We start from the raw sequence: 10888 nt of genomic DNA, 5'->3' as shown, positions 1-10888 counted from the left end.
TAGAAAATTAAATTATTGTCTATTCAGTCAACCGGTGGTGATGAAATCTAGAGTATTTATTCGTATACAAAAAATTTTCTGAGACGATATTACAAATTAATTTTATGAAATAGATGTTCAACCAGACTCAACTTATGAAAAAATCATTTTTATATATCAAAAATATTATTATTAATATGGATATATATGATATCGAAACGTCTAGTTAAAACATTTTTGACTTAAATTGTTTGTGTTGTTTGTTACTAGGAAAATAATCTAATAAAAAGAAATTATTTAATAAATTCAAATATAATAATATTTTTTTTTATCTATATTTTGTTTAAAATGAATGGATAAGAAGAAAGTGACGTGGAAGTTAGATTATTTATGATTGGGTGGAGAAAGAGAGTGTGTGGTGTGCTGCAAATGAATATTGCGCTAGCTGTATCATCTAACTTTGCCACAGCTACTCCTGCTGTTGCTAATGCCGGTAATTATGATGATAGTGGATCGCCACCACCACCATCTTCCTCCGCCGTTAGACACGGTTGTCGCGACCGCCGCCGCCAATCGCTATGTCTGATAAGTAGCTCTTCTTTGTTAGCATACCAACGCCGAGACTCTTTATATGGATTTTATTGCTCATCGTCATCCACTGCCATTCCTCGACGCCTTATTCGTTGCATTCGCCCCCGAATAGCTCGGTATGAAGAGGAATTGGAGGAAGAGAAGAAGCTGGAGTTGTTTAATGACGATCAATCATCCATGGCTGCAGAAGTTGTTTCTTATCAGGAAGCTGTATTGGTCCCTGGACCTGATGAGGATTGCGATGGCAATAATGATCAACCGTGGAGATTTCAATTCGGTGGCGATTCCTCTATTTTATCCGCTTGCTTTGTAGGTCTTTTCACTGGAATTACTGTTGTCCTCTTCAACTACGCGGTACAAACCAAATTTCATCTGCCAATTTTTTTTATCAGTTTCGTGGCACTTAAGTCCCTAACTTTTAATTCTAACTGAAAATTATGACCTATCAGGTGCATGAAATACGTGACTTGTGCTGGGATGGAATTCCAAATCAAGGTGCTTCGTGGTTGAGAGAGGAACCTCTTGAAGCAAAATGGGCACGCGTAATCTTTGTCCCAGCTTTTGGAGGACTGGTTGTCAGTGTGTTGAAAATGATTCAAGCTGCTATAGATAATTCAACTCGTGGATCTGTCGTATCGAACTTAAGATCCGCACTAAAGCCAATTCTGAATACCGTGGCTGCTTGTGTCACATTAGGAACAGGGAACTCATTGGGACCAGAAGGACCAAGTGTTGAAATAGGTGTCTCCGTTGCCAAAGGAGTGGGCAGTCTTGTTGATAGAGGTGGTCAAAGAAAGCTGTCACTCAGGGCTGCAGGGTCAGCTGCAGGACTTTCCTCTGGTTTGTCATAATCATGTTATACAAATTATCATGTCCTTAATATATTCCTTATGCCGTATTACTAGACAACTGATCTTTAATTTATTATGTGTCTGAACCAAATTTCTGAATACATGTCTGTAAACTTATGATGGACGAGTAGCTGACACTGGAAATGAATTGTCTAAGATGGTAACGAGCAGTAATGTAGAAGAATTATGACTAAGGGCTCTTTTTTAAGTTGTTGGAATTTGTCTGTTGTTCTTATTAATCATTAAATCTTGTAAAGCTGATTGTGCGGAAAAAAAAAACCTGTTCTTTTCGTTTAATTTGTAAAATTTATGCAGCATATAGAGTCGAATTTATAAGAAACAGACAACTAAAAATTTAAAACCACAAAATTTGAGGATAATTTTCACGCTCACAAGTCTCAACTTCTAGGACTAGACATTTGAGATATAACCTTACTTTTGGAATGTTTTTTTATATATAAAGTAATCTTAAAAACGGTCATATTTCAAAGCATCTCCTTGTAGAATTGACTGAGAAAATCGTCAAAAAATAAAAGTATCTTATTTGCAGGACTATATAGGGTAAATCTGCTAAACATAGTTTCTTGATGTACCTAAAATTGTTCTTTCCTCTGTAGATGTCTCACGGTACATTTATTCTGTTACCATCATTGGTTGATAATCCAAAAACATAAGGTATTGTTGCTCGGCTGCTAATGGAAAAGTTGTTTGGCCTTACGTGAATTGTTATGAGTTCAATGTTTCATATTCTCCACATACGAATATAAGGAGAAAATGCATTCATAATAAGATGATACTGGTCATCTATGTCTCATTCTGTTCTCATTTTTCAATTCCTCATTATGGAAATCTTTGCTAAATCTCTATCTGACTTAATCTCAAGAGCTCGCATAACATTCTATGACTCATAGACCTTCTATGACTCATTGAGGTCTATATAAGTCAGATGATAACCTCAACAAAATTTAGTGTCACTTTGAAATTTTCCTTTTTTTGCTACATTAAGGATTCAACGCTGCTGTTGCGGGTTGCTTTTTTGCTGTGGAGTCGGTTTTGTGGCCATCACCCTCGGAATCATCCTTATCCATAACGAATACAACATCAATGGTGATTCTGAGTGCTGTAATAGCTTCTGTCATATCAGAAGTTGGATTGGGCTCTGAGCCAGCTTTTGCCGTTCCAGTCTATGACTTTCGTTCTCCAAGTGGTAACTGTTTAAATTCTTTTTTTCTTTATTTTTTATCTCATGCTATTGATTCTTCACTAGTCACGAATTATGTAGAGGCTTAATGTGTTTGCCGTTCCAGTCTATGACTTTCGTTCTCCAAGTGGTAACTGTTTAAATTCTTTTTTTCTTTATTTTTTATCTCATGCTATTGATTCTTCACTAGTCACGAATTATGTAGAGGCTTAATGTGTTGTACATGGACTCTGACGTATTAAACAGTGATTATTTGGCACATTTTTAGCGCTTCTTTAGTACTGCTGAGCGCACGTCCGTTGCACTTGGAGATATGATTCATGAAACAATTTTAGAACCATAGTAGAACTCATCGCCTCCTTCAGTGCCTGAAAAGCCATTACAGGCTCTGGAACCCAGCTGAACTGCCCTTCTTCAGCAGCAATCTTATAGATTGAATCACCAAGCTTTGAAATATTAATGATGATGTGATGATGAATTCATCTGATTTATTCACGATATCTGATGTCATTTCATTTCATATGTATCATTATCCGCATTCTTATTACACTCTACTGTCAAATTATTGTACAAGGAACAATTCATGAGATCTTATTTGAGGAATTTAAGGTTTAATCTTTAAAATGTTCTCTTGTCAGTTCAGAACTGCCGCTTTATTTGTTGCTGGGGGTGCTATGTGGCTTGGTTTCAATTGCCTTATCGAAGTCCACATCATTTATGATGGTTTTATGTGATGAAATTAAAAGAGATGTCGGGATACCAAAAGCAGCGTTCCCCATACTTGGTGGCTTGGCCGTTGGGCTTATGGCGTTGGCATATCCTGAGATTCTATACTGGGGATTTCAGAATGTAGACCTTTTATTGGAATCTCGCCCATTTGTGGGGGGTCTCTCTGCTGGTCTGTTGCTTCAGGTGGTGTTAGTCAAAATAGTAGCAACTTCTTTGTGTAGAGCTTGTGGATTAGTGGGAGGTTACTATGCCCCATCTTTATTTATTGGTGCTGCTGCAGGAATGGCTTATGGGAAAGCTGTTGGTTATCTGTTTTCAGTGTCAAATGAAATCTTTCACCTATCAATCTTGGAAGTTGCTTCCCCTCAAGCATACGGTCTGGTATATATAAATTTCTTGAATTGCATAATGGATATCTCGTTACTCTTTATTTTTTGAGTTCCATAGACATTTTTAATTTTTAAGTTTCTTATAGTACCTGCATAGTTACCTATTGGTTTACTCTTTCTTCATGATTAACATAGCAATATACGCTCCAGGCCCCAGAGTACGCCGTCCCTTCCCTGGACTAGAACATTCAATGTAACGACCATGGCCGTAGGTTGACCCAAAATGAGTTTCAACCCACCACTACTAGTCATGGGCCAGTAGGTTCGTCCAACATGAGCCGTAACCCATGCCCATTCACCGTTGGTATCAACACTCTAGGAATCTAGGTATTAAGGCAGGAGGTCTTGGGTTCGAGTGTTGGGGGAGGCGAAAGAAACTAGTTTCCAGAGGTGGGATATTCTATGAGTGATGGTGTATGTGCATGGGTTACGTCCCATGCTAGACTAACCTACGGATCATGACAAGTAGTGGTGCATAGGTATGAGCTGAGGCTCATGTTGGGTCAGCCTACGGCCATAGTCATTAAAAAAAGGCTACGGTCCATGACCAGTAGTGGTGCATGGATATGGGCTGAGGCTCATGTTAGGCCAAGCTACGGCCCATGGTCGTTACAAAAAAAAAATAACATGAGCCTCAGCCCATACCCATGCATCACTGCTGATCATGAGCTGTAAGTTGGTCCAGCATGAGCTACATGCACCATCATTCATAGATTATCTCACCCTATGAAAATGTTTTCATTCACCTCCTTTACACTCGTACACAAGACCTCAATGCTTTAGTACCTAGATTCCTAGAGTGTAGTGTTGGTACCAATTGAGAGTGGTCCATGCTGGACCAACCTATGGCACATGACCAATAATGGTGCATGAAAATGGGCTAAAGGTCATGTTAGGTCAGCCTAATGCCCATGGTCGTTACATTCAGTATTTGACGTTTATAAAAAAAAAAAATCCAATTCTAGGTTGATATTGAAGTGTTCCAAGTTCCTCGAAGATTATAAAATTTCATCTTTCTTTTTTTGTTTGTTTATCCATGGCCTTATTCATCTTTGTTTAGGAAGGAAAGTGATGGTTTGCTTACAGTCAGAAATTTTTCTCTTGACACTCAACTTGCAAACCCTGCAATGAAAATGAAGTTCAGTTGAACAATTGGAAATTTTCGGAAATGAAAATCCTTAATTTTTTCTATATCAACACAAATCTTTTTGCATGAGGAATCATTGCACTGCACGATGATGTCAAGTCACGTTCTGTAAATTTTTTGTATCTTCAGGAGTAGTATTTGGATTTTGAATGTTTTTTTAACACAGGTTGGCATGGCCGCTACTCTAGCTGGGGTATGCGAGGTACCTCTTACCGCAGTTTTGCTTCTCTTTGAATTAACACAGGATTATAGAATAGTTCTTCCACTTTTGGGAGCTGTGGGTCTGTCTTCCTGGACAAAAGCCCTATCAACAAGGAAAAGCACCATTGATAATACAAGAGAACCGAAAGATACAGAGGTTGGAGCAGCTGCACCAGAAGAATATTCTGATGTCACAAGTGTTCAGAACTCTGCTTCTTCCTCTTATTTGGATAAATCAAATGGAAGTAGTATTTGTGAACTTGAGAGTTCACTTTGCCTTAATGATGATAATGATGACGACTTGGCAAATGAAATTCTGGTTTCAGAGGCAATGAGAATACAGTATGTCACAGTACTGATGAGCTCTTCTCTAACAGAAGTGGTGTATCTCATGCTGGAAAAGAAGCAATCCTGTGCAGTAATAGTGGATGACAAAACTCAGCTTATTGGTCAGATCACTCTCAGTGATATACAGCAGTTCATTGAATCATCAAAGATAAAAAGCGAGAAACCTCAGGTAGCACTTGTAATGCAAACAATAATATGACATGTCACTTTTTTTTCAATCTTTCAGTTAGCACGTGTGACATTTCGAGTCTTGTGCCACATCTACAGTATTTTCCTCATTTCTGTCGCAGAGTACATCCTCTCTTGGATAGCTAATGGAGCTGCCTTCTTTGCATATATAGAGACGCGACCATCTTGTATAAAAACACAAATATTCACTCAAAATTATAATATCCTTTGATGACACCGAAAAATAGGAATAGTTTTTTTTTCAAACAAATAGAATTGATGTTTGGAAATTTTGAATGCAGGTACTTAGAGTATCGAAACTGTGTTCCTCCTATGCTGAAAGGTGTCGTGTAACATGGACAGTAACCCCAAACACAAGCCTCCTTGCTGCTCTAACTCTTATGAATAAACATAAATTAAGCCAAATACCAGTTATCATGGAGCATGTGGATTCTGGAGGTTGTCCTGTTGGCCTTTTAGACAGAGTGTCCATTGATCTTGCCAAGAGGTATAATAGCATTATCATACACAAGCATAACATAATTTTGGAAATATAGTATCTATGAAGTTACGTGATGCATCAGTTTCAATGTTGACCTGAGTTATAAAGGTCAAAAAAATTATCAGAAAATGGTGTGAAATATTTTAGTATTATGGAATTGATTTGAATACTTATCGATGGACTGATTGAATATTTGATAATTCTATGATTAGTTTATTTTGGTCTCCAAGTTGAACATGTTCGGTATGTATATGGTGAAGAAATCTTTGCAGTTTTTCACGTGTGTTACCTTTTTTGGACACAGAGCCTTTACAATCCAGGAGGCTCTCAGCTGGGAGAAAATGAAAAATTGAGGAACTTTTCATTCAGTCTTGCAAAGACAATTTATAGATTTTTATGGTAAGTAAAATTTCTACTAGTTGCAGCATTATCTTAAAATTTATGTATGATTTACATATTTGTGAAAAGTGAAAATTGCGGGAGAAGTATGTATCACTAATTCTTTCTTGATTTGTACTTGATAATTATTAGGATACCCAAGTGACATTAGGACTGTACTACAAGCCTATGCATAGGTTGCAACATCTAAAGCTGTTAGCAGGAAACATATCAAGTTAAAAAGCTAATGTGATTAATAGAGTTACTGTTATTTATAAATGTATCAAAATGAGATGTTATGCTCAAATCGGTCGGATAACAGGTAAATAATGATCATCCCAATATATATATAGTTACCTCGGTACTTCTTCATATTCTCCTGAGTTTCAAACTTAAAAGATCTGTCAGCAGAAATGAATATATACCTGATGATGATGTCTTCAGCATGGACTTAGACTGGAATGGCTGATTTTCCGTATTTTTAGCAGCATTTTTGTTTCATTTCCCACATGTAATGTTTTTTACAACATCCAAGTTTAAACGCCTGACACAGATGTTGTTTAAGAACATAGAGTACAAACAAACAAATTCCAAAATAAGCATAAGCAGGAGTTCTGTTAGCAAAATGGTTCGAGTGTCTTTTGTCATCTGTAATTGTGCTCGAAACTGAACAAATGACTCTCATTTAAATTCGAACAATAATAACAGAAAGCGTACTGCTAGGTTTAATTTCAGCCGTAGATGTTCTAATGTTGGGAATTATTTTTATGTGTCAAAGGAGTGGACTAGTGTGACTTAATTTCCTCGTTAGAACGAAATATTTACATCTGTAAATAGATTTTGTCCAGTATGACTCGATTAGTAGCCAATGGATACAAAATTACAAATCTTAACTAGTTCATGTGGTGAAGCATGTCTCGTATCCTACTGGAGACCTGGCTCATCCCAGGCCTCCTTTCTGGCACCATATCTGTGCACTCTAGAGCTATATTCGTGAGCTTTAGCATTTCATCATATCCTTCCTTTTCCCCTAGTATGTCCACATCCAAAATATCTGTGGACCAATCGTTGTTTACAGCTGCTCTAACCCAACTCGATAGATCAGTAGTATCACCTTGACCCTGATCACTACCAGCACTACTGCTGCTATCTGATCCTGTTAAAGGGTGTGGAACTTTTCCCGTTACGACTTCTAATAGAAGAATACCAAAGCAGTATACATCTGCCTTGTTAGTCGGCTTCTTTCCCGATAACAATTCAGGGGTTTTTCCCACTGCCAGCTTCTGGGGTGTGGCTAGAGGTAAGAATCCGTAATCTGTTAGCTTTATTAGAAATTTGCCATCGTCTAACCGTTGGATGAGAACATTAGAAGACTTAAGGTTTCCATGTATCACCCTCCGCGAATCCAAGCATTGATGGAGGAACTCTAGAGCCTCTGCTATATCTTTGATTATGGATAATCTGGCATTCCAATCCAAGGGCATTCTTCCAACTCCTCTGTTCTCTGCGGTTATATTTTTAACAAAATATATCCAGTCAGAATAAGTAGCAAGCTAGGCGTCAAAATAAGTAAATAATGATGGTGGAGCTGTTGATCCATCTATGTGCATGGATCAAGCTCGATGGTTAAGGAACTATAGTGATGCGCCGATGGCGGTCCGAAGAATGTAGCATAGTTGCTTTGGTCACATGCCACCGTTGTGCATGTACTTAATATGCTGCAAAATATAAATATTAATATACCATCACTTCAGTTTTGCGACATTGCAATGTGACTGAAATGATGGTCAGACCACCAACACCATGAATGCAAATCTTGTACATCTCCATACTACTTCGCAATGAAACATCATGATTATCACTAACCGTGAAGAAGGCCGAACAAGTTGCCATCAGGAACGAACTCATAAACAATCAATTTCTCCTCTTTCGAGTAGTGAAACGCGATAATCTCGACCAGGTTTTCGTGTTTCACATTCCCCAGCAAATGCATCTGTTGCGAGAATTCTTTCTTGCTCAGTGGCCCTATTTTGAGTCTCTTCACAGCCACGATCAAGCCACATTCCAAAATAACCTTGTAAGTGGTTCCCATCTTCCGGGGTCTTCCGATAACTTGAGCTGCGCCGCACAACAACTCATCCAAGTCAAACAGTAGGGGTTTATTAAAGAAATTTAATTCCATGTGTGTGCTTTCTGGTTCTTCTGTGAACTCGGGCCAAGGCCTTCCTTTATTTGAGCTCTCCCCAAGGTCTGCAGGTTGTATGAATATACAGGTTAATATTAATCAGGAGATTGAATTAGGCACTGCTAATTTTTGAACTTCCCAGTCTGTATTTCCTTTTCTGTCTAAAGAAAATCTATTGCGTCACTCTTTTTGCACGGTTGAATGAAATCATTATCATGTTCTGACTTCATATATTTCCAAATATCATATTACTATTATCCTTATTATGCTTACTGTAAAAAAACTATTATTTAAACACCAAATTGAAATAAAATTCTGTAATAACATTGAATCATTTAATTTTCCATTATATTTAAAATCATTCAATTTACATTACATGCAAAGCGTTTTTAAAAAGTCAACATCATGTGAAATACACGTCTTCTAACTTGCTTCTTTTTTATGTTATGGTGTAAGAACATGATGCACCAAAGATAATTCGAAAGTTTCAAATCAAAGACGCGTTACTTTTTACAATTTTTCTTTTCAAATAACTTTTACTCGTCTTCAAAATTAATTTTTGTTCATCTTTAGAAGGTCTCTCTTTATAGCTACCAAAAATGACATGACTAGAAAAGTTTATAATAATTACTTTCCAAAAGAAACGTATATCATAATTGATGAACTACGTATAATTTTTTAAAAATACACGCGCACACACACACAGAGAGATATCTAAATTTCATCAGTTTAAATAAGAGACAGAAAGAGACCTTGAGGCTGCTGTTGCTCGTGTCTTGTTCTTCTTCCTTGAGCAGTCTTCCTGCTGCAATAACATAGGAAAATCAGTCCCATGCATAAAGGAACAAGTGCTGCCGCCGCCACAATCACCACGATGCTCCATAATTTGAGGCCGCGACCGCCATTTTTGCCTTCCGATGGAGGCCATGGAGCCTCAGGAACAGGCGCGGGAGCAAAAGGAATTGGATTAGGACAAGGGTTTAACCCAATTATCACTCCTCCCCCACACAACCCAGAATTATTATCAAATGAACTCTTCGTAAATCTCCGCAGAACAGGAGTTTCAGGAACTTTTCCTTGTAGATGATTGTGGGAGACATTGAAAGCCACTAAAGATTGCTGATCAAAAGGAGGAATCAAACCCGAAAGCTCATTTTCTTGAAGCTCCAATCCTATTAAATCAGGTAGGTCGATATATCCGGACGGTATAGATCCCGAAAACCGATTTCTAGATAGTAAAACGTGCTCCAAGTGCACTAGATTTGTGAGATTCGGAAGAGGGCCATTCAGGCTATTGTTTCTGAAGCTGAGTTTGGTCAAGAAAGTCAGATTCTGTAACAATGTCGTCGGGTGAAGGGAACCTGTCAAGTTTATCCCTTCAAGAACCAAATGCGTGACATGCCAATCGGAGCATCCGACTCCAGCCCATCTGCTACTATTGTTCTTATCACATGGAGGTCCAGTCCAATTCCGATGCAGATTGAAAAAACTCGAGTACACAATATCTCTCAGTTGAATCAATGCATCCCGCTCTTCCGGAAAGAAGTCTTGGATCGCAAGAGCGCCTGATGATGATGCTAAGATCGAAACGAATAAGAAATATACGCTAACCCGAGCTGCTGCTGATGATGTGTGATCATTACGAACAGGTAACATACTGGACGGGATCTTCTTCAAGAAATAAAGGTCGTTGCATTACATCTTCCGATCCCTCTGTCTTCTTTATTGTATTGTTATTACTACAATTTAGTTTGACGAAACAGGCTATGTGAAATAGTTGGCAATGATTCCAATTTCTACTCTGGAAAGCGGACACACCAAAGTCTTCAATTTTTCTCTCATGATATATGTTGAGGTGTGCACGTTTGTGTTTTCACACACACTCACACACACACGTGTGTGTGCGAGTACGTGTACGGTATATCGATATATGCATACGTATATGTATGAATGCAGACTCAACATAATTTTTTTAAAAGAAATACACAAACTATTTTAAGAAGTACGTATATAATTGCCCATTGTACATAATATTTCATAGTTTATATGTAAAGAATGAATTATGCAATAAAAAATGCAATGCTGTGGGCAGCTTATAATTTAATAACAAAATGGGGAAATTCTCGGGGTGGTTAGGGTGTTGGTTGGAGTGTGTCTATATATATATATATATATATATATATATATATATATATATATATATATATATATATATATAT

The 10888-nt window shown here is 37.7% G+C and overlaps 2 protein-coding genes across 4 annotated transcripts; one reads left to right on the top strand and one right to left on the bottom strand.

Annotated features, from left to right (window-relative positions):
- The first annotated feature begins 376 nt into the window (after positions 1 to 376).
- On the top strand, positions 377 to 8394 carry LOC140829393 (chloride channel protein CLC-e). 3 transcript variants are annotated; one of them, XM_073192589.1, is made up of 8 exons: positions 377 to 924; positions 1020 to 1410; positions 2428 to 2628; positions 3266 to 3732; positions 5054 to 5605; positions 5907 to 6112; positions 6411 to 6505; positions 8358 to 8394. In XM_073192589.1, the coding sequence occupies exons 1-7, from the start codon at positions 409 to 411 to the stop codon at positions 6457 to 6459; spliced, it is 2382 nt and encodes a 793-aa protein (XP_073048690.1). In that variant the 5' UTR covers positions 377 to 408; the 3' UTR covers positions 6460 to 6505; positions 8358 to 8394. The 3 variants fall into 3 exon arrangements, with proteins under 3 accessions (XP_073048690.1, XP_073048689.1, XP_073048688.1); XM_073192588.1 differs by lacking the exon at positions 8358 to 8394 and adding an exon at positions 6638 to 6757; XM_073192587.1 differs by lacking the exon at positions 8358 to 8394 and having other exon boundaries at positions 378 to 924; positions 6411 to 6663.
- Positions 6637 to 10488, bottom strand: LOC140829394 (probable leucine-rich repeat receptor-like protein kinase At1g68400). Its single transcript, XM_073192590.1, has 3 exons — positions 9422 to 10488; positions 8351 to 8734; positions 6637 to 7988 (listed from the first exon to the last, which is right to left on the bottom strand). The coding sequence occupies exons 1-3, from the start codon at positions 10323 to 10325 to the stop codon at positions 7378 to 7380; spliced, it is 1899 nt and encodes a 632-aa protein (XP_073048691.1). The 5' UTR covers positions 10326 to 10488; the 3' UTR covers positions 6637 to 7377.
- Positions 10489 to 10888: the final 400 nt, after the last annotated feature.

Source organism: Primulina eburnea, chromosome 4, assembly GCF_022965805.1.
Source record: "Primulina eburnea isolate SZY01 chromosome 4, ASM2296580v1, whole genome shotgun sequence".
Taxonomy (NCBI): domain Eukaryota; kingdom Viridiplantae; phylum Streptophyta; class Magnoliopsida; order Lamiales; family Gesneriaceae; genus Primulina; species Primulina eburnea.
Note: the sequence above shows the minus strand (reverse complement) of the source record. Positions and strands in the feature narration are given on the sequence as shown.

Excerpts from the sequence above, each read along its gene's own strand:
- LOC140829393 (XM_073192589.1), top strand. The coding sequence starts at position 409 with ATGAATATTGCGCTAGCTGTATCATCTAACTTTGCCACAGCTACTCCT. Across the intron at positions 5,606-5,906 it reads TAAAAAGCGAGAAACCTCAG|GTACTTAGAGTATCGAAACT; the intron begins GTAGCACTTGTA and ends TTTTGAATGCAG. Across the intron at positions 6,113-6,410 it reads TCCATTGATCTTGCCAAGAG|AGCCTTTACAATCCAGGAGG; the intron begins GTATAATAGCAT and ends TTTTGGACACAG.
- LOC140829394 (XM_073192590.1), bottom strand. The coding sequence starts at position 10,325 with ATGTTACCTGTTCGTAATGATCACACATCATCAGCAGCAGCTCGGGTT. Across the intron at positions 8,735-9,421 it reads CGAGCAACAGCAGCCTCAAG|ACCTTGGGGAGAGCTCAAAT; the intron begins GTCTCTTTCTGT and ends TACAACCTGCAG. Across the intron at positions 7,989-8,350 it reads CTTGTTCGGCCTTCTTCACG|AGAACAGAGGAGTTGGAAGA; the intron begins GTTAGTGATAAT and ends ATATAACCGCAG.